The following is a 22984-nucleotide window of genomic DNA, read 5'->3' as shown; positions in this document are numbered from 1 at the left end:
CAGTAATGGCACCAGAACCCTCCATGATCCTCAGCACTCGCTGTCAGTATCTGATGGGCAATAGATTAGAGACAGAGAAGGTGGCTCCCAGCGCCTGGGCGTGTGGCCAACATCCTAAGCTGTTGTGGTGGCCACCAGCAACCTCCCGCTGGCCTCATCCAGACCGTGAGGCAGGAGCCCGGCTGAGGGGCACGGCCCGCGGGGCGAAGCCGAGCAGCGCTGCCCGCTGCCCGCTCCCCCGGGCAGGAGATCGGGATGGCCCTGCAGGGGCGGAGCTGCCACAACCGGGGCGGCCCGGATGGGTTCTGCCCTGTGCAGGGGCGGGCAGAGGGGCCCTGGGTCTACAGCCCCCTGCCAGACGATCGCTGGCGGTTGGGCAGCGGGTGGGTCCGTGCGGGGTGCCGGGGCGGGGGCATGGGGCGGGCAGGGCCGTCCGGTGGGGCGGAGCGGTGATGGACACCGCCCCCGGGCCCTCCCCTCGGTCTTCTCTCCCTCCCCCGGGCCTCCCTCCGCCCCGCCGCCCCCGGCCGCAAGCTCGGCTGGGGCCAGACTGGCGGAGCCGTTCGGAAGTTTGCGGGGAGCCCGGCGCCGGGGCCATGTGGGTGTTGTGGCTGCTGCTGGGCTCGGCGGGTGAGTGCGGGCGGTGTCGGTGTCCCGGGTGTTGCGGGGTGTGCTCGGTGCGGCGGGGGAGGGCGCCGCGGCCTCCTCCCTGCCTCCCTCCCTCCCCCCGATGCCTCCTCCCTGCCTCCCCCCTGTTCCCTCCGATGCCTCCTCCCTGCCTCCCTCCCTCCCCCCGATGCCTCCTCCCTGTTTCCCCCGATGCCTCTTTGCGGGCCGGGCTGGGGACGCTGGCGGCTTCTTTTCTCCTCCTCTTTTGTGCCCTCCTCTCCCCTCCCCTCGTCTCCTTTCCCATCCCCCGGCGGGCCGGACCGCACCGCGTGCTGCGGGGCTCGCTGGGTGGGCCGGGCCGGGCCGGGCCGGGCCGTGCGGAGGTCGGGGTTGTGCTCTCCTCCCCGTCCCCGCCCTCCCCTCGGGACGCGCTCCCGGGGGGGGGGGGGAGGGTCCTGGCGCCTCCTTCGCCGGTGCGGGGCGGGGGTGCCGGGAGGTGAGGAGCCCCGAGGAGCTGTCGGGGTAGGGGCGGGGGCTCCAGCGGCAGCCCCGGGCCTCGAAGCCGCCGTTGGACGGAAGGGCGGCGGCCCCGCGGGGCAGCCCGGGCTGTGCCCACCCGCACCCCTCTCCCCTCCGAAGCCTCCGTCGGGGCGGGGGATCCGTGTCGGGTGCGGGCGGGCTCAGCGCTGCGGTCCCTGCAGGTGAAACGCTCCAGTGCTGCCTGGATTCATTGGCAGTGCGGGAGTACTTTTTACTCACATTATTATTTGTAAAAGCGCTCGTTTCCCTCCCGCGGCTGGTGTATGTCTGCGAGAGCCGGCGAGCTGATGATGTTTGTGCAGCTTTGCTGCAGGTTGTGAATTATTTCTGCAACATGATCTTAGCGGGCACTTTTCCAGAGAGTGTAAGTTCCCTGGCTGCATCCTGCCGTGTCATTTACTGAACCGTGCCTTGGAGAGCAAGTGATGACACACAGTGGGAAAAACTCTGATTATCAACTTAGTTTTCTTCTTTTTCTCCGAAGAGCATGATCGATCTCATGAAGATCTGATAAGTTTCATAACTTTCATGATAAAAGTTTGTTACAGAGATGTAGGAAGGAGAAGCATAATAGGACTTACACTGTTTTGAAATTATGTTGCTAATTTGTTGGTAAGTCTTGAGTAGGTTTGGGTGTCTTTGCAAAGCTGTTTCAGCAGTTACTGTTTGGTTTTTTAATTATTATTTGTTTGGATTTTTTTGTTTTGGTCTGGTTTTTTTTGGAAAGCTTCAGGCATATCTCAGGTTGGTTAATCTAGATCGTGTTGCCTTCTTCCTTATTAATTTCCATTTTACTACAGTAGTGTTGCCAGAATGTCACCCAGTTATTCATGTTTCCATGTGTTTACTTGGAATATCACGCATAGATTAACACAGAAGGTTCCATGCTACAAGATACTGATCTTTACATAGGAGGATTTTTCAGCAACCCACACCCTATGTTTCTGTACCACCTTGGCCTGGGGGCAGTGACCAAGACCTGTTTCTCATGTGGAAGTTGGTACTTCAGCTTTTCCATTGCAAACTGACATTTTTGCACAACAGTTACCCCGCAGTTACTTAACCAGAGGCTCTGGCTTACTTTGGGGCAGATTCAAAGAGCTTTCTAAAACCTCCTCCCCCCTTCTTTTTTTTTTTTTTTTTTTTAATATGTTCTGGTTTTCTTTTGAAGAATAAAGTATTTGGTCTTTGGGGATTTGTTTTTTAAATGTTGCTTCCTTTGTATATTTTTGCACCCCCGTGAGCTTCCCACAGGGAGAATTAATCAGTTTGTGTCTGCCTGGCCTTCACTCTCTTCCAAATTTTAGTTCTGATCACTCCTGAAAATATTTCAAGTCTTTTTTTGGCACAGATGGGAAACCTTGATGGGTGTTAATTTCAGCTAACAGAAAATAAACACATTCAGTTTCTCTGTCTAAACAGTTGTCCTGTTGGTGTGCATGAATTGGGTTGTGTCAGTGAAAATTTGCAAGGCAAAGTTTGATTGCTTGTTTGTGTCTTTATTCTTAATATTATGATTGGATCAAATAGTGCTTTTGGTCCTGGAGGACCTCATTTGCATGGGGAAGGTTTTATTGTGATATGATGCACAGTGTCAGTTTACACCAGGGTGGTTTAATTTCTGTGTGTAATTGCACCTGGTACTTGATCAGAGAGAGACATTGATCTGCAGCTTTAGCCTGGGTTCCCCACACAGGGGCTTCTCCATTCCCTTGCTTTGCTTTTTCAGTCCCCAACTCATTTCAGCTCTCCCCAGGCTCTCAGGTACATGCACAACCAGCCAGTTCTATGACTCTGTGATTAATCTGTAATGTGTCATGGTTGCTAGCTTAAAACTTCCATGTGCTACCAAGAAAATGCTTCGTGTTTCCTTACATGGGTTGTAATTTGTGCTGGCATTCAGAGGGACTGCGTTTAGGGTAAGAATTTCTTTGCTGGAAAGCTGTATGTATAGCATGGGAAGAGCATCACTGAATAACTGTTTTACTGCTGTATGATTAGAGAGAGCAAGAAAACTGCTCTGTACTTGAAGATTCATGTCTGTCCTGCATATCTACTGCCCTGTACATCTCTGCATCCTCTACATCTACTTTGTATTTTTGATGCAATCCTATTAAAAACTCTCAAGCTGTCTAATGCTCCATAAGCAGTGTTTCTCTCACAGTACACAAGCTAGCTGTGGGCTTGTGTAGCACATCAGTGTGTTAGGGATGGACGGGGATCCCTTTAGCTTTGACAAGTCAGGAAACCTCCAACTTGGCCAAGCTGATGATACCCAACAAGTGTTGGATGTTGCTGAAGATGTAACTCTGCCAGCAGTCACAATTAGAGCAGCAAAACTCTTCTGCTCTGGCAAAATCTCATAGTAGGATATGCAGAATGGAATATTTTAAGTGAAATCAATTTTAATGATGTATTTCAAGATATCTCCAAAGAGAAATATTGAATGACAGCCCTTTGTCTGAAACATGAGTAGGTCATGGCTAGAGGTGACTGTGTAGTCAGTCATTAGTATTAATCACTTTATCATAAACTTACTATTGAAGAATTTTGTTTGGGAGGCTCATGTGTTTGTTGGCTTTTTGTTCAGTTTTTGTTTCTTGTTTGTTTGGTTTTTTAACAACAAAGATGACAGTTGAAAGAGCGAGCTTAAGAAAAACAAACAATCTGTCAAACACCCCTGCAGAAAGCATTTAACTCAAATAGTATCTGATAATTACACTTCTGAATTACATGATCAGTGTAGGTTTTCAGTTGTCATGGACTGTGTATCCAGAAACTTGCTTGTGTAGTAGAAACTTGTTAAAATGCAGTAATTTGATAATGTGTTTGAGTGCGATTTTTCAGGCAGCCCCTTAGTAAAACAGTTGTGTAAATTCCTGTGTCACAGTGCACAGGAAGCTGAGGTAACAAGTGGAAGGTGATGTGGCTGTAAACTTGGATAAATTATCTCTGTACCATAAGAACAAGCTTTTAACCTACTGTGTAGGATTATTTGGGATTAGTATCTGATGAACTCAGAGCACATCTGGGGAGGTCCTGATACTGTGTCATTTTAGCCATGAGGTTTCAGGTTTAAAGTGGATTTAGTATCTCTCAGGCAGCCTGTGAGGATTAATTTAAGGTTGGGAAGTGTGTAAACTGAATGGGACTGAAGTGTGTTGTCAGGTTAGAAATTTTTGTTTCAATAGGGCCCAATATATGATTTTTCATTTTTAGTGTTGTATTTTATATTGGTATTTTTTCTTCAGTGTAGGGATCATGATTTTTTTTTTTTTTTCTTTGAAAGGAAAATTCCCAAGTGCCACTATACTTGCTATGCCTCTCTGGTGTTGGAATGTTAATTTTTTTATCTGCTCAGATTATTGTTTCAGACTGCTCTTAGGGAACATGATGGTGGAGATCCATGGTTTGGGGTTCTGTTATTGAAGATTCTAGGAGGAAACCAGTAGGATGAGGTAGCTCATACTGGTATATTTTGAATTGGGTTTGAAATAGCTTTGTTGGATGAAAAGTTCAATTTTAAGTATTATTTTCCTGTGGTGATTTATTTGTGTTTTTGATAAAATGGAGGAGTCATGTTACTGGAACACGTACCCATGGTCCCATTAAACACTGAGGTGTGAATTCTTGCTGCTAGGTTTCATTTTGTGCTCAGATTCCCTCATTCCTTGGAGTCCCTTCTCTGGCTTTACATGTTCTGCACGGATTGATCCCTTCAGTGTTGGGTCAGGCAGTACTTGCTGGCTCCAGACGGGAAGCAGCAGTTCCCTGCCAGCCAGATCTCTGTCAGCTGCAGACTTACACTCTGCTGGGCAAAGCTCTTCAGGGTCTTAGTGCTGTAGTGTCTACTCCAGCTTTTATTTCTGCTCAGCCAGATGGCTTTCAGCAAGAGCTATTTCTTTCCTCACTGCACTCCTTTTACCTGTTTAATCTGACGTTTTGGATGCTCACTCTCTAACTTGCCATCCTTTTAAAGCTATTAGTACTCCTCTAATTTTAGTCAAGAACCATGTGCTACAAATAACAGCCATATCTTTTTACAGTTCAAAATAGCTCTTTGCCTTGAGGAGATGTTAGTCTTGCTGGTAGGGGCTGGATGCAAAGCTGTAGATGATGTAGGCTCTCTTGAGGTAATGTATAAAAGTGTCTCTTAATTATATCAGCAGACTCCACCCAAAGGTAGCAGGTGATGACATTGGGATGCATAGCAATGCCTTTTCATCAGTCTCACTTGTTAAATATAGTACAGAAAACTTGTGTTGCCATTTGAATGCAAACCTCTGCATATTAGTTGCAGCAGCAGTGCCCAGTGGCTCTTCCTGCAGCAGCTTTGATGGCTTTCAAGCTTTCAAAGTGAAAGACTCTCTGTGTATTAATGACCTTTACTTGAGCTGAACTTTGCTGTCTAATCGGGTTGGGTATCCCTGAAATGTATAATGGGATCCTTGGAAGTTTTCCAAGGGACTATATGTATTTTCTGATGAATTGTTTTAATGGTTCTGCCTTGCTATTTGGTTAACAGCCTTCAGGGTAACCTCAGGCTGCTTTACAATTTTCTTGGGTTATTTGTGGATAAATGTCCACCTTATTGGAGCTTAATGGCCAATTAGCTGAGTCAAATAAAATACAAATGAAATACAAAAAGCAGTTGTAGTCACTGGCAGGATATTCATGTTCTGAGGCTGAATCCAGCATTGCTGGCCTGCTGACTGCACCTTGGCAGTCTCAGGGGGCATCTCTGCAGCCTGTGAAGTAAGAGCTGATTTTTATCTTCAGTGTTGGTGCTTCATTTGTTTGCTTATCAAAAGCTGCAAAATCGGGCAGTTCACTTTTGTGAGTGGGCTCCCACTGAAGAAGTGATCAGTGTAGCTGCCTATGTGCTGAAGAGACCTTTGCAAGGCTCCTCAGATCCTGATAAAGTTAAACCCACACGACTTAGCCTGCTAAAACACCTGGTGATTGTCTCTGCTCTGGATGGGAAGCATGTCTGATAGGGAATTTCTCAAAGGAGCAGTGACTTTCTTGGCAATAGGGCACTCTTTCCATCTTTGCAAGTCTAGACCTTGAAGGTTTAATGAGTTGGGTGTTTACAAACATGAGCCTTTCCTGATATTTTTTATTCTAATAGGGGTGCACAAACTTGACGTGTTTAGTAAATATTCCAGTGTTAACTTCAGTGTGGAAGGGCTGTGTTGTTTTGGAAAAAAAATGTCATTGAAAACTGTAGTAAATGTTTTGGTTGGTAACAGTTTGAGTGAGCTGAACTGTCAGAATGCAAGCAGCTGTACCAAGAGCCAGTCATGGCATGTTCCCATTCCATCCCCATTCTGGATACCTTCAAACATACAGATTCAGAATCTGTTCTTAACCAAGCCTCCCAAGTTGTTTTGCTCTTCTCCCACAGATCACATCACAGCATTAATAGAAGTAAGGGATTGCAAGAAGAAGTATGTATGCTTGCAAGAGCAAATCAAAAATCTTGCCATTCTCCAGGGGTCTTTATTGAGTCTTCAAGAATGGAAATAATAGGGCATTTAATTTCTGTGTCTAAAATGCCTTGAGTTTTCTTGATCTAGGGGATCACATCTAAAACCAGCTTATATATTTGGAAAACTACCGATAAGTAGCACTGAAACAAATTATGGATCATTGCAGCATTTCCATGGAACAGGAGAGTGTTAGTAATCTTTAACAGATAAGGCAAATTCTGCCAAAGAAAGCAGAGTAATGTGATCATGTAAGATGTGGCAGGGCTGATGCTGTCTCTGGTCTTCTCAAATTCCACCCAGAAAACAGCTTTTTCCTGAAAAGGATCCTGTGTTTAGGACTGGGCTATGCTGAAAGGACTGACATAAATCTTCCTTCTCCTGAAGCTTCAATCACCAACATTCCTGTTGGGGACTGGATTATGTGTTGGCACACCAGTATTAAACTACTGTATTCTTTAATGTGGCATCCTGGTGTTTAACACCTTTTGGGTGGTAGGTGGCTGCCAGTTTGTAAAGCTGAATCTGTGGCAACTGCTGTCGACAGTGAAAGCTTTAGGAGTGTGTGACATGTTGAAGCACATGCAGACACTGGGTAGGGCTGTATGCTTGGTAAGCTTGATGAATAATTGGGAAGGAGCAGTATAGATAATACGCAGTGATTGCTCTTGTCCTCCTGTGTCTGGTTTTTAATAGTACAAATGGGTAATGGCATCAGTGGAAAGCTCAGGTGTGAATTATGGTAGGAGTAGGCTGAGTGCATTAGTGGTAGGAAATGTGCCTGTGTTGTATTACTGACAGCCCTGAGTGGCTGGCAAGAAAAAATGTTTGGAATCAAAGACTGAATTCCTTGGCTTTCTACTGAGTTTTCAGTCTTATTATGTGCATTGTTAGAAAAGTTGGCTGACTTGGAGACATCCTACACACAGACAAGTGTCTTGAAACAGTAGTGCTTGAAGGCCTCCTCTGCTTCCTCAGGGGTAAGTTCTGCCACTGACCATAGGTTGTAGATAACATTTTAAAGTGTTGCCCTGGTTCCCATTTTGCTGTCTTTAAGCACAGCCTTTCCATCCCCCTACTCCAGAAAGAAAAAACAGAAAAACAACCCAACAAATGTATTAAGATGTGCTTGTTGAAATTACTGAAATTTGTACGTGCAGCCCTCACTGTGCCTCTCAGAAGTGGGGATATTTTACACATGGGTAGTCTGTGACACAAATCAAGGTGCTGTGAGATTGTGTACAAATAGAACTAAGATAACAACCTAGAGATAACAGTGATTCTTGGCAGTAGATTAGTTCAGGCATATTGCTGTCTGCTTTAATTTGTGTGTTAAAATGGAGACAACCACTTTAGATGCTTCGGTTTCTTTAGTTTCATAAATGCTGGTAAGTGCTCAGAGGGAGCAACATCAATAATTAATTATCAATTAATTGCTGGATTTCTGATTGATTTGGTAAGTAGGACACTAGGAAAAGGTGCATTTCCCCTCTCAGTTCCACTTCACTGATTTTGCCATTGTTTCACCAGGGAGTTGTCCTCATGCCTTTTCACTTTCCTTGGGCCATAGTCAGACTAAAGGTGCTCACAAAGAACAATGGGACAAACAGCATCAGATGGGATTGTGGATTTCTTTTTACATCATCAGGATGTCCAGGAGGGGCTGGTGGTCCTCAGGCAGGTTGGAGCTGGAGAGCTCAGCTCTGTGTTTATGACACACCAGCACTGTCTCACTTCTGTTTCACTTATTTGTTCAGACAGAAAATTCTGGACTTTTGATAATCTTGCATGATGCTCCAGGTGCTTAAAAGTCTGCTGCTTTTGTCTGATGCTGTAGTCTATAACCTTGGCTGAAGAGGCTCTTTCAATTATCCCTTTTATATTCCTACTTTGGATCATGAATGAGCTATTTCTGATGGGTTTTCCATCATAATGGGAATACATAGTTTTGAAGTGGATGTGGATGATATTTGGAGTGGATGATATTTTGCTTTCTTTGTGGGAGGAATGTAATTTAAATTGTAACATCAGGGATGAGGATTTGAAATTATGTAGGTTCTCCTTCCAGTGCAATGCTTCTGTTTCCAAGCAGTACCCTGTGCTCACTGGCTGTGTTCTGTCACTAGCACCTAATCCAGGCAGGCTCTTATTAAATTGTTGCCTTTTCTTAAGATTGTCTTCTGCTAATTCTCCTAATTTAAACTGTTACTTCAGTGTATTGTTTGGAAAAACATTTTTGTTCCTCTTCCAGATTTTTTTTTTTGAGCATCAGGAGGTTTCTTGTCTTCTTGTTCTGTTATAGGGCAGGACTTCAAAGCAGGGGCTGAACAGCCTTTCAGGGTAGGGAACTCTGCAGATCTCTGTGTCTCTGTTTAGATTAAAATAGTGATTATCTGTCATCACTCTCCTTGCACTTGGAAATTAGTTCAGTGTTGTTGAGTGAGAGGTTATGAGGTTTCTCTTTATTGTTAAGGACATTTTTGATGTTTTGTTTTGTTACTCTGACCTGCATCTTGGCCTCTCTTGGGCTTGGTCCCTCAGCAGAGTCTCACATCCTGGCTGTGCCTTGCAGGATCTTTCTGAGGTGTGGCCTTTTCATGTGGTCACACAACAGCTTAAGCTCTCTGTTTAATCCTGCAGCTTGCTTTCCCCTCCTGGTACTGTTCTGACAAGCAGTCAGATCCTAAGTGTGCAATTTACTCTTCTGATACAATCAGGAGGATATCTTTATCATAACTCCATCTTGTCTTGCATTCTCCACCATGCTTAGCAGTGAGTTCCCTTCCAGTGCCCAGCAGGTTGTGTCTCCAGCACATCTGTCAGATCTCCATCCCCCAGGAAGGTGTCAGTGTGGAACAGCAGCCTGACCACCTCGTATCTGCTGGGACACACCATGGAGTTCTGTCTGACGTGCAGCTGCACTTACTTGACAAGACAATTTTGGCTTTCAAAACCTTTCCTTCACTGCTTGGAGAAGCAGTTGTGGCATAGTTGTTAGGGACAAGCAACTTCATTAAGCTGAGTGATGTCTGTTGGAGCTGAAAATGAGAGAAGCCTCAGGTTACCTGGTTTAGCCTGAGAAAATGCTCCAGTCTTTGTCTTGCTCATAACCAGGGCTGCATCTCCACAGCAGCATCAGGGTTTTTGGGCTGTCCCTCCTCCCAGGGCATCTCTGTTCCTCTCCCTCTCCTCTGTGCTGGGAGATGCTGTAGCACCTTGGTGATGGGTTGATTCAGACAGCACTGCCTGACTCATTTGGTGGCTTTTTATGAGGGGGTCACAGCCTCGGTGGGCAGAGGCAGAGCAACAGATGTCATCTGCCTGGAGCTGTGCCAGGCATTCACCACTGTCCTGCATGGTGTTCTGGTCTCTGAACTGGAATGATGGGGATCTGATGGATGGAGCACTCCTTGAATAAGGACCTGGCTGGATGGTGTGATCAGTGGCTCAGTGTCCACATGGAGATGTGAGCAGTGGTGTTCCTCAGGGGCTGGGCTGGTGCTATTTAATGTCTTTGTCAGTGACATGGAGAGAGGAATTGAGTGAGCCCTCAGCAGGATGCTGACAACACCAAGCTGGAGAGGAGTTGGCACTGTGGAGGGAAAGGATGCCATCCAGAGGGACCTGGACAGGCTTGAGAAGTGGACTCATGCAACCTGCATGAACTTCAGGGAGGCCACGTGCAAGGTTCTGCACCTGGGTTGGAGCCATCCCATGCACAGATACAGGCTGGGAGAAGAAAGCAGGAAGTAGTGACTGTTTTCTGCTGTCTTTTTAAAAAAACACCTGTAAACTTTGATTTATTTTTTTGTTTGTTTGTTTGTTGTTGTAGAGAGCCAGCTGTTGCCTGGGAATAACTTCACAAATGAATGCAACATTCCTGGAAACTTCATGTGCAGCAACGGGCGGTGCATCCCGGGGGCCTGGCAGTGTGATGGGCTGCCTGACTGCTTTGATGACAGCGATGAGAAGGAATGTCGTAAGTGAATATTGCTCTGACATTAATGCTTAGTATCACCAGGATGGGTTAGGTACTGTTTCTGGTGTGCTCTGCAGTGTACATTGGGTAAGTAACAAAGCTACTGCTGGTTTCTTAACTTAGCTCGTTAGAAAAAATGTACAGCCTGTCTTATTATTTCAGGTCTTTATAAAGGTTCTGCCAATTGTCCAATTTTAATACAGCTCTTGGTAGCAGGAACCTAAACCCCTGTTCACAAAATCCACAAATTGTGATATTCTTGACTTCAGATTATTCCAGTGGAAGACTGAAGATGTTATATGATTTTTAGGCATCCTGCCAATACCACTCAGCACACTGGCCTAGTGCTCTAAGTTGACCTCCACTACTATCAAGACAAGTTCCTTTCATTTCAGAATTGTTGCCTCTGTTCTGTTATTTTTCTTTCTTCTGTTGAAATGTAGTTCTTAACCCTTTGAAGCTTAACACTAAATTATTTGAAAATAGACCAAATGAATTGGCTAATAATGCTTACACTTTTTAATTCTCAGAACTCATTCTAATTCTACAGAACTCCTAGAATGTTGCAAGAAGTCTAAACACCCTCTCCTTTGTGGTTTTCTTTTTTTTAAAACATTAATTAAGCTGTAGTTAATGTTGTTCAGCCATTAGTTAGCATGAAACTTTCTAGCCTATATATTTTACCCAGATAGCAAGATTATGCTGCAGCATAGCTTTGTACTTCAGTTGTCCCTGACCTTGTCCTGGCCTTATCACACTGCACAGGTGGGAGTATTGATGTCCCATATAAATACATAAAAGGGCTGCATTGCTGTGATCTCCAGACACTAGAATAATCCCCCAGGGGAAGTGGTGGATCCCCTACATGGGACAGTTTTATGACTCAGCTTGGCCATATCATTTAAGCTGTATTATTACCTGGAAAGGTTGGACCAGCTGACCCTTGAGATCCCTTCCAACCTGGTATTCTATGAAATATCACCCAAAAAACCTTGAAGCAGTTGAAAGAGCTCCTGGGGAGCTTGGAAGGCACCTAACACCCATGCTGCCAGCACTACCTGAAATATCTGCAGATTGTTTCCCTCATTTTTGCCTGCTTCTGTTTATATCTTCTTCCAGCAAAAGTCAAATCCAAGTGTGGAGCCACGTTCTTCCCCTGTGCCAGTGGGATCCACTGCATCATCGGGCGGTTCCGCTGCAATGGCTTCGAGGACTGTCCTGATGGGAGTGATGAGGAAAACTGCAGTAAGTCTGAGCCTGCTGGGGGCTGAGGGCTCCTCTTTTGCTTTCAACTAATTATTACTGCCTTGAAAGGAAACATTGGTTAGTTTGTTGTTTCTGAGTGCCTGACTTTTACAACCCAGATGGTCCCCGTGCTTTTCACCACTTGGTAAATAACAGTCTGTTTTGTTTTGTTTTTTCTTTTTCTTTTGAAGGTCCATCTCAGTCTTATTTTGTATATTGTGTCTGTATGATACTTAAGCCCCACTGTAACTTTACAGTGAGATTTAAGCTGCACGTTTGCTTTGAATTAAAACCAACTCAAATTGGGCAAATATTAAATATGCCTTAAAATTGTTCGATTTTTATTTGTCTGTTTCTTGTCACTGAAGAATATTCCTTATTTGTTAATCACGTTTCTGTTTATACATATTCTCAAGCAGCAAAGCAGCACATTAAACTCGTTTCAGGGTTCTTGAAAGGAGGAGGAGGAGGTTCTACATGTCAGACATGCCTGGCAGTGCAGTAGCTGTAGCTGCTCTTCAGCTTGCAGGGAAGCTGCAGCAGAGAGATCATCTGAAGTGCTTGCCTTGGGCTAAATCCCCTGCATTTGGCTGCTTGGATCCATTTATGTCTCTAAGTCTGGCAGCTAAGGAAAGGTTGTTTGATCCAGCAGCATGAGTCTGTAGGCAGAGGCTGCATCAAATACTTGCTCATTCTGTTTTTGGTGTGTGCTGAGGGTTTCCTTTTAATGACTTTTAAAGGTCAGGAGGAGGACAACAGACATTGGCTTTCAAAGATAACAAAAGGGGTGATCTTTACAGTGATCTGTCACTGTCTTGCCTTCCTTGTCTTGAGTGCTTTTCCCACAGCCTGAACATCTCTTAAGGTGTCATCTGTTGTTGGCTCAGAGACTCTGGTTTGGGCCTTGGGAGGACTGTGGCAGGGAGACAGGACCTCTGAGGAGTGAGTGAAGCTAGAGAAAGAAGATGAAGAGAGGCTGAGGGAGCTGGGGGTGTTGAGGCTGGAGAAGAGGAGGCTCAGGGGAGACCTCATCGCTCTCTACAACTCCCTGAAAGGAGGTTGGAGCCGGGGGGGGTTGGGCTCTTTTCCCAGACGACTTTCAACAAGACAAGAGGGCATGGTCTTAAGTTGTGCCAGGGGAAGTTTAGGTTAGATATTAGAAAGAATTTCTTTACAGAGAGGGTGATCAGCCATTGGAATGGGCTGCCCAGGGAAGGGGTGGATTCTCCATCCCTGGAGATATTTCAAAAGAGCCTGGATGTGGCACTCAGTGCCATGGGCTGGGAACCACGGGGGGAGTGGAGCAAGGGTTGGACTTGATGAGCTCTGAGGTCCCTTCCAACCCAGCCCATTCTGTGATTCTATGATTCTAAGATTGAAGGCTAAGGAAATAAGGAATTATGCTTTCTTTGAGCAAGAAAGAAGTTTAGACTAAAGTGGTTTGAGTATCCTTAGGTGGGGGACTGAGAAGTGGCAGATCTCAGCTGAAAGGGCACCAGCTCATCCAGTTCGGTGTGAATGGCATTGCATGAGCTCCAAGGAGACCTTACAGCTGATGCTGGTGTGCTCCCTGTTTCTCTGTGCCATTTAAGCACACACTGGGTGTTTTTAGCATATCCAAGTGTCTAGTCACTGCTTTGCTTATGTAGAGGAACAACAATAAAGACCCTGAAGTCACCTGGAAAATCAGTGTACTATACAAATATGCAGCAGTTTCAGACCAAAGGAGATTTAGCATGTTCATGAGGGATGTGCTTCTGAAGGAACTGGAAGGAACTGGAAGGAACTGGAAGTATTTGTAATATATACTGCAGGTTATATGCATTAAAGTTTTATGTTTTGTGGTTTGTTTCTTTTTAAAGACTCTTTAAAGGCAGCTTTTACTTTAAATAATAAAAACTAGGAAGCCAGTTCGTATTTGGGAACCGTAATGCCCTTTGCTGTTGAGGCAGGGAAACACTTTGAAGCAGATAAGGCATCTAAACAGCTTTTTAAAGGTTTGCAAGTGGAAAGTTGCATTCCATTTCAGTCACTTCATTTGAAAAAATTGGTTAGAGTTCAGAGGAGTGTCAGAAGTGTTTAAAGGACAGAGAAATTAATTTACGAGGAGCTATTAAAAGCTGCTAAGTTATGCATATCCCAGCTAAGTGTTGGCTGTGCTGGCAGATAAGGCACATGGATGCTGTGTATGAAGGGTGCAAACAGTGTTCAGTGAGGGACTGTGTAGTTATGTATGTTGGGCTATAGCTAAGAGTAGACTATACTCTTAAAGAGAAAGCTCAGATTAATATCAAGGAAGCCTTCTTGTCAGTGAGATGCATTGAAGCTGTGATGTAATTTGCTAGAAGTGGTAAAAACTGTTCTGCTTGAAGCTGTAAATGTTACTAGACATAGCATCTCACAGCATATTTACTGCTGGGTTTGGTGTGAGTGAGGAGACTGCTCTACCTAATGAGTCTGCTGAAACACTGTTCTGTTTTTGTCTGTGTGCAACACTGCCTGCCTGAGGGGTGCTATGGGATTGGGGATGTTACCCTGGAAAATGAGTTGAAATTCAAACACTGAGAAGTTGATTCGAAGTCACTATCAATTTAAAATAGTGAGGAGAATGGGGAAGGTGGAAAAAGACAGGAGCAGAGGTAAATAAACCACTGCCTGGAAGCTCTCAGCAGGGCTGTTGGCTTATAATGGGAAAGTGGAGCTAAACTGAGTTTGCTGTAATGGGAAGCAAGGGGCAGTGCCACCCTTATGCCCTCAGTGTGAACAAATGCTGAGCACCAAGCACTGATGATGATGATGATGGGGCTCTCCTGAAAGTGAACAGGCTTACCACAATTCAGTCTTGGCTAATTGTAATGAATCTTGCGTGAATTATGAATTTCATCTCTGTATAGAGAGACAAGGTTTGTTTGGTTGCCAAGTTACTCCCACATACTCAGCCAATTGACCAACTCTTGAGATGTGACCTGTTGCTGATTGCTTAGCAGTTATTTCACTGCCTGAGTTTGGAAATTTCTAATGAAAGATCTTTCTTTTCTTTCTTTTTTTTCACAGCAGCAAATCCCTTGCTTTGCTCTACTGCCCGGTTCCACTGTAAAAATGGTCTTTGCATTGATAAAAGCTTTGTGTGTGACAGTCAGAATAACTGTCAAGACAACAGTGATGAAGAAAGCTGTGAAAACCCTCAAGGTAGGCACAGGGTTTTTGTCCTAGTATGCAATATTACACCAATTATCACAGGTCAGGCTCAGTAGATACAATTCTGTTGGCTTACTCTGTGTTGGCTAGAGCTGTGGTTTCCTAATTCTGCAAATAACGTGGGTGAAAATGTAGAGTGTGAGCGTGTGCATGTGTCAGTATTATTATTTTATATTTTGCTTATGAGGAAATATTGGCCACTGGGCATGTACATCCTACAAACTGCAAAATTTAACAGCTTTATGGTTTAAATGAATTACAACGGTTTATTTAAGGGAAAGAGGAACACCATGCTGGAAAGGGCTTAATAGTGGGAGAAGAATGCAGGAAAACACATTTTTCACCCCCAGGAGAAACTTTTAAGGAAAGAAAAGGAGAAGAGAGGAACTGATTATTGTTCTTTTCACCCTCTGGAGCAGTCTCCTCTGGGGTTGCTGTCTCTGACTGCCACTGCTGCTGCTGCTGCTGCTTGTCACTGCTGTCCTTTTCTCCTTCTTACTGGGCTCACTGCTGCATTTTCTTCTTTTTCCTTTGAATTTTTATAGTAAAAATTTTCTTCTTCTCATCGGTTAATGCCAGAGGTTGCAGATTGGTAACTGAAGGTCTTCCCTTTCTGTTCAGGTTTTCCTGGAATTCTTTAGTTCTTCTATTTGATCCCAATTTGCATTACCAGCCTGGCAGCTCTATCAGGAGTCATTCTGATGAGCATTTATCTTTTTAGTGCTGTCAGAGGAGGGGGGGTCTGTTGATGAGGTTAACCTTACCTTTAGACAGAGCAAACGATGCCTCATGCCAGCTTGGATGTCATTTTGCTGATTCCAGAGACAATCTTCTTATTTCCAAGGTACTGCCATCTCCACGACATTACAGAATCCATACATTTAGTCCTCATTGCTCACAAGACTGGTACCTTTTGCAGATCAGTAAAAATGTATTTTTTCAGTACATGCTTATTGGACCCAGAGGGATCAATAAGAAAACTTCAGTTTGCAGTAGTTCAGTGATCTGTATGTTTACCAGTAATCTGTTGAGCTGGAAGCTCAGTTACTTTCTGAAAGGTATGTTTCATTGCAGGACAAGTCTACAGTAAAAGAAGTTATCCTTCCCTTCCTTCTTTCTGTATTTAGAAAAAAGGATGAGGACAGTAAAGAAAATTTTTGTTTGAAAATTGTTGTGTGTAGAGTCACGTAGGAATCTCAGAACACAATCTCTGGGTTTTTTTTTTCCATTTTAACTTATGCTATAAGTCTACCCTTAATGCTCCTCAGCTTTGTGCTGTGTAATTTATTACTATAGTGTTTTATAAAACATGATGGATATCCAAATGAATTGGGATTAACAAATAGTGTGTGTTGTGTTAAACATTTTCATATCTGAGTTACTACTGAGAGCTCAAAGTAGGCAAAAAATGGGAGCTGGTGTATAATATTTGCAGTGGAGATGTGATGTTCTTGGGCACAGAGAAAGCAGGACACATGGAAGGAGTTAAATCATGGTGTGAAAGAAGAAGAAATGAGGGAAATTGAAGGGGAACTACTAATACCTAGCTGCACTGGTCATTTATTCCTTTGTGGAAGGTAAACTAATTCTGAGCTTAACATGGTGATAAATATTCTTGACAGCTCACAGGGGAAGAGGGAAAGCACATAGCAGTGATGCCAACCAAAGCCCAAAAAGGGTTTGTAGGTAGCAATAGAATGTGACAGTCTCCTCCGGGCCATTCCTCTGCTCTTCCCTTTGGCTCCATGTGCAAGGAGCAACTCACCTGCCCAACCTGGACTGGGTTTCCTTCCAGCCCTAAGGCAGCCTGATAAGATTGATGTGGGTGGTAAGGTTTCTTGTTAGTTTTTTTTTGTTGTTGTTTTGGTTTGTTTTGGGGTTTTTCTGGCTCCTGAAGCTTAAAGCAGCAGTGTTCTTTTCCAAGGTTGGGATGACTGCTTCCTCTGCAGATTAATTGGCTGGATTGTCTCCAGGTTGTTTGTTGTCATGACAATCTATTTTTGGAAGTGACTGTCAGGCTTAGGAGAAGAAAAGAGCTGTATTTCATTAAGCTGTTACTTTTGTCTTTTCATCCTTCTGGAAAAGTCAAATTAGTAAGAGGGTTAGGGAAAATAAATCTGTCTGATGCTGTGCATGAAAGAGCTCCAAACAAGGAAGGAGCTCTGTCTCTCATTAGGAGCAGAGCAGTGATGACTTGTGAGCTTTTTTTTTTTTATTACAAAGAGTCCAATACAAGGTTGAGAATAAGGAATTCCCAAAGTGAAAAGCTGGTTGTGGGAGGTGGGTGATTGCCTTTGCTCAGAGCCTTCCTGAATTGCCATTTTGCCAGCTCTGCTGCTCAGGTACCTGCTACAAGAGCTACAAGTAATTATTATCAGGCATTAGAGCAGAATTATTTGGCTTCACCTTCAGCCTCTAATCCTTTGGGACATCCAGCGTGGCTTTGGTGGGAGAAGTCCTTCCTGAGCAGCCCCGTGGCTTTGTGCATGGGGTGACTGCCCCAGAGGACCTGGGAAGAGCCATGGGTGTCACCCCTCTGGATTCCTGCACAGCCCCACAGCATCCTTCTCTGGAGGTGGGAAGATGGGGGGGGCTGTTCAGGGGATAAAGAATTGTCTGGATGGACACACCCAGAGGTGGTGATCACTGTCCAGGTGCAGATGGAGCACAAGTAGGGATTGTCTGCTCCAGGGGGATGTTGTGGTACTTAACCAATGCTTGTGCACTGTTCTGGGATGCTGTGGGAACACGTGGAATAGGAGTGTGAGTTGTTAATCAGTGCTTTGCTCTCATTCTGCTCTTACTGATGAGCTTTTTAGATCAACACCTCTTTGTAGTCCCCCAGGAACTCCAAGGGCCTCCTTTATTCTGCTGTCATTGGAAAATTCCATTAGCACACCCGTTCGGTTTGTGTCAGATTCTCTTTTGTGCATAAATATCCTCTCAGTCAAGGAGGGTCACTCTGCAGTCTAGGGAAGCAGGAATGTGACCCTGAAAAACATGTGGCTGCAGTTTTGATGTGGAACACTTCAAAATGTGCCCTCCTGGATGAGTAGCAGCTTGGCTAGCTTGCTGCAGTTTGGGGTAAGTCTGAAGCTATGGGTTTATAAAGATTAATATTAGTCATAAATAGGGCTGAAGTCATTTGAGGGGAGGGAGGCAATAGCCCCAGGATTTAGCTGTGAAAATGGAGGCAAGGTCAGAATTTTGACAGCAAGTTTCCAGCTCTCCTTTCCCCTTGCCACTTGTAACTGAGTTTTGCACATTTGACAGAGATGTGTTTGTAATGGGGAAAGTAGCAATTAAAACCTTACAGCAGCAAGTCAAATAATTCTGCTCTAGTTCCTGACAATAATTACTTGTAGCTGTTATAGCAGCCATGGTAGACTTCAGAGCTGTTCCTTTAATTCATCTCCAGCTGTACTTTGGTCATCTTTGGCTTCCAGTGTAGAAATATTAGGACCAGATGTTTCCCTTAGTCTGGAGTGGGGTGCAGTTTGCCACAGTGTGTGCCTGAATTTTGAGGTGGATGGATGGAGGATATACTTGCTTGGATTATGCACATGTGTTGCACTTATAAATTGCTTTTTCTAGGACATTATTCCAGTTTTAACAACACTTGCAGTGATTGGAAATTTGTGCTCCTGCTCTATACTTAATGGATCTTAATCTGGGAAATTTCCTTTCCCTCCATACATGTTTTCCTCTTATTACTTTCAAGATCTGCCTTGAAATAGCTGGCAGTGCTAATCATTCACAGCAGCCACTGGTATGTCTGGGGCAGGCAGGGGGGAGGGCACAGGTCTCTGCTCTGCAGCAGGAATCCACTCAATTGGAAGGGAATTCCTCCTTGGTGTTTTTCAGCATCCATGGAAATTTGTTCATGTTTGGGACTGTCTTTAGGTTACTCTCTTAATTGGTTTTCATCCGAATGTGTCTTCACAATCTTCCTTTACTTTCTCTTCTATTTTGTACTTCTAGTTTAGAAAGCTTTAAGACCAACAAAAGCATGCTGGATATTTTAATTCAAACTCATTTTTCTTTCATGGCTCTTCCTTTCTTTCCTTCTGAGTTTGCTAAAAACCTTTATTAGCTCTAACCCTGTTGCCAAGGAGAGGAGCTTTTGTTGCTGTGAGCCTATATTCACTCAGACAGGTGCTATAGAGAAAGGAATGTTCCTACAGTTCTAGCTCTGCACTTTTTTGTAAACAGTACCATTGTGGTCAAGTTATAAATCACATCTTTTGCAAGTGTCCTGAAGTAAATTCCTGCCCTGTGTCTCTATGGTGTATTTTGGTAATGCCCACTGCTGCACATGGAGATACCTCCTTTTTTATTTTTGGGTATTTTTGCATCGAATTTGTGTTAGGGTTTTGGTATACCCCATGTCATGGACACCCCAGTATTCTAAGCCAGATTTAAAGGCATACACAGCTGTCAGGACTCCTGTCTGGCATGTACAAGCTGCTTGGACAGTGAGTGGCAGCAGAGCTGTCAAACCTCAGGGTACATTTGGTTTGCTTTTCCCCCCTGCAGCTGGAGCAGTAAGGTTGGAAGATTTGTTCCCAGTATGTTAGGCTGTCCCCAGCTGAAACCTCATTATTATCTATAAATATGTAAAGGGAAGTTTTAGGAGGATGGAGCCAGGATCTTCTCAGTGATGTCCAGTGACAGGACAAGGGGCAATGGGTACAAACTGGAGCATGGGAGGTTCCATATAAATCTTAGGAAGAACTTTTTCAGTGTGAGGGTGAGGGAGCCCTGACCCAGGGAGGTGGTGGAGTCTCCTTCTCTGAAGACATTCAGACCCCACCTGGATGTGTTCTGTGGGACTGCTGGAGGTGACCCTGCTCTGGCAGGGGGTTGGTCACCAGGAGCTTTTGATGTCCCTTTCAACCCCACACTTTCTGTGATTCTTTGATTTTTCTCATATTTTAGTATCACCCTGGAGGGGCAGGAAGTTGTCTGGGCTTAAAAAAAACCACAAAACAATTCCAAAAAATCCCACAAAACTTGTATGTGGTAGAAATCGTACATTTCCCTGAGAAGATTGGGTATTCAGTCCTGCAGGCATGCACAGCATATGACAGAAAATGTCGGTTTATATTCATTCACAAGGTCAACTTTTAGTAGATTCTGTGCTCTTAGGCATATTTGAAGAGATCACTCTTTTTATGTAAAGTCAATATTTTTTAAAGGAGGTAAATAGTGAAGCATCAAAGACAACTTAATAGAAGCAAAACATTCCCCTGCTTGGAAGAACACTGACGTGAGCAGATATCACACAGACTTTATTATAACTTGTCCCCTTTTTTAGAGGCTTCAAAGAGATCTTCACTGCTTGGCAGTTCAGTTTTCATGGTGTAGCACCACTCTCATGCTTTGTTCGGTTTAAGTTTCAAGACCTCATCTCATGAGGATTTCATTACCCTTCCTGGGTGATCACTGTACCTGGAGTTCTCATAAGAAGTTTTCCTCTTCTGATTTCACCTCTGCTCTGAAGCCAGGCAGAACTCTTCAAGTATTAAATTCCCTGCCTGGTTTCTGGACCTCTAAAAACCTGTAGTACAGAATCACCTGTACTTTGTGTCACACGCAGAACAGACTCTACTCATTTGATTTCCCAAGCAGGGACTAGGTTTATCTCAGCTGGTAAAAGACTGATGTTAATATTAGAGAGTTCTGTCCTACCCTGGGCTACTTCCTCTCTCTCTCTGAACTGTATCTGGCTTTGAGCACCCTGGCCCAGTGAAAGGTGTCCCTGCCCATGGGACCATCTCTAGGGTCCCTTCCACCCCAAACCATTTTATGTTTCTGTGAAGTGTTTTGGTCACATTTTTGTAGCCTTGGCATATACTTGCAGTGGGTCTGAGTATGTTATATTATCCTCTGCTTTCAATGGCACCTGGTTCTATGGTTTAGGTTTTTAAAATTATGCTTAATGTATATTAGGCAGATTTTATGTCTTTGGAAGACTCTTCATTTATCAAATCCTCATCCCGAAGAGGAAATACCTGTTAGCTAAAGCCAGGCAGGTAGTTCAGAGTGATTTCACCTTGTTATTCTTCAGAGCTGAATTTCTGTTCCTTCAGGGCAACTCTGCTTACAAGTCAATGACAGAGAAAGATGCTTTGTTAGCACAGTTTGTGTAGGTGGCAGCCTCTCTGTTCCCCTGAAGCTTAAACACACAAACCCCTTGGAATCTGGGGGATGATGCAGATGCAGTGGGGGTGCTGGGGATGGGAGACTCATTGCTTCTGGGGTTTGTGAAGATGGGAAACCTGTGACTGCTTCTGTCCCCTCTTGTTTGCTAATTGTTTCTCATCTGTCTGTACAAAGACACTTTTGTTTTGTCATCTCCAAACGCTGAGTCTGAAAGGATACTTTTAAAGAGAAAAATTAAAAACCATTTTCCATCTCTAAGACAATTCCGAATTTTATGTTTCTATATAAACTAAAAAGAATGAATATAAAAATGTCATATAAAACACTTTGTGGGATATACAATTAATTGATGGGAATTCTTTATTCAGTGCTGATGAGTAAGCTGCTTCTGTTCAGTTTTTTGTGATAACTAAGTGGAACAGTCCTTAAGTTACCCAAATTTAAAATATATCAATAACTATTTCATGGATAAATGTGGTGGAAATACAGTTTCTGCCACTTTAAATCATCATTTCAAAGAAGAGAACAGTCAAAGAGAAAATCCAGCAAGGGGGGTCATGACACTGTGTGACATGAGAACACCACTATCTCAAAGAGTAGATTTTGTAAATTGAAAAGGCTAACTGAGGAGATTAGAGGCTGGAACTGTTATTAAAATTTATAGTAGTCAATGAATCATAAATCACAGAAGGGCTAGGGTTGAAAGGGACCTTAAAGATAATTTAGATCCAACCCTACTGCCATGGGCAGTGCCTCTTACCAGGTACTAATCTGTGTGACAGCATCTGTTGTGAGATCTGGACAACCAGTCTTGAAGTATTTCTTTTGTTGTTGCATGAAAAAAAAACAGAAAAGGCTATTGCTTTGTGAATGTTACTGAGATGGATTCTCCCAAACTGGTTGCTACAGGGGACTCAATATTATTGTTGTCAAGATGTTAAGGACCTAAACACAGTCCTTGGCATACTCCGTTTTAAATGGAGTGGTAAGTCATCTGGTATTGTAGTAATTAATCTGGTGTAAATGACATTAAAATCAATATCAGATTAGTGGCTATCAATATCTGATTGGTGGGGGTGTCTTCAGTGTCTCCCCAGTGTCTTCAGGGGCTGGGGAGGAATTCCCATGGCCAGTTGTGCTGTACCAGCTCTCAGCTTTGTTCCTTCCCACATTTCCTACCTTGCTTTTCCTCCATGCCTGAGTAGCTCTCACAGTTTGGAGCACTCTGTAGTACAAGTGAAGAGCTGCCCTTGGGGGAGAGTATTTCAGAGTTGTCTGCTAATCTCTCCTAGGAATAATAAACCTGAAACTAGAGCAGATTGTGAAAATAAATATTCGTTGAGAAGCAGATGTTACAAAATGCAAATCTCACTGCCTAGTATTGGTGCAATTAGCTTATATTCTTACTATTCCTTTTCAAGTCCCAATTCTGTCTGGTTTTCTTGCAGGTTTGCTGTGTTGTTCCTTCCATTCAGGTTGCAGTACAGCTGGCTGACAGATGAGGGGAATTGCATTTCTTTTTCTTTGACCAAACTGTATTAATTAAAATGCCTCCCACTGGGCTTGCAGTTTGCTGTAAGTAGCACTTATCATTAGCTTTTAAAAGCCAACAGGATCACAAACTTAATATTACTCTTTTTTAAATACTGCATGATTTAAGGTGCACAGTAGAACCTTGAGGCAGAACAGCAAACCCAGACATCCAACTCTGGGTGTCCCACAAAAGAATGTTTCGTTTTGTTGATGAAAACAAGACTGT

At 43.9% G+C, this 22984-nt stretch overlaps 1 protein-coding gene across 4 annotated transcripts in view; it reads left to right on the top strand.

Moving 5' to 3' along the window:
- Positions 1-437: 437 nt before the first annotated feature.
- Positions 438-22984, top strand: part of LDLRAD3 (low density lipoprotein receptor class A domain containing 3) — a 38930-nt gene continuing 16383 nt past the window's right edge. For 2 of the 4 annotated variants that reach the window (XM_071745012.1, XM_071745011.1), the window contains exons 1-4: positions 438-630; positions 10471-10617; positions 11737-11862; positions 14920-15051. In XM_071745012.1, coding sequence (XP_071601113.1) covers positions 453-630; positions 10471-10617; positions 11737-11862; positions 14920-15051 — 583 coding nt within the window. In that variant the 5' untranslated portion in view covers positions 438-452. Of the gene's footprint in view, positions 631-10470; positions 10618-11736; positions 11863-14916; positions 15052-22984 lie in introns of all 4 variants that reach the window. The other 2 variants (XM_071745009.1, XM_071745010.1) reach the window with 1 other exon arrangement.

Source organism: Heliangelus exortis, chromosome 5 (assembly GCF_036169615.1).
Source record: "Heliangelus exortis chromosome 5, bHelExo1.hap1, whole genome shotgun sequence".
Classification (NCBI taxonomy): domain Eukaryota; kingdom Metazoa; phylum Chordata; class Aves; order Apodiformes; family Trochilidae; genus Heliangelus; species Heliangelus exortis.
The sequence above is the reverse complement of the archived record's forward strand: the minus strand, read 5'-3'. Positions and strand labels throughout refer to the sequence as shown.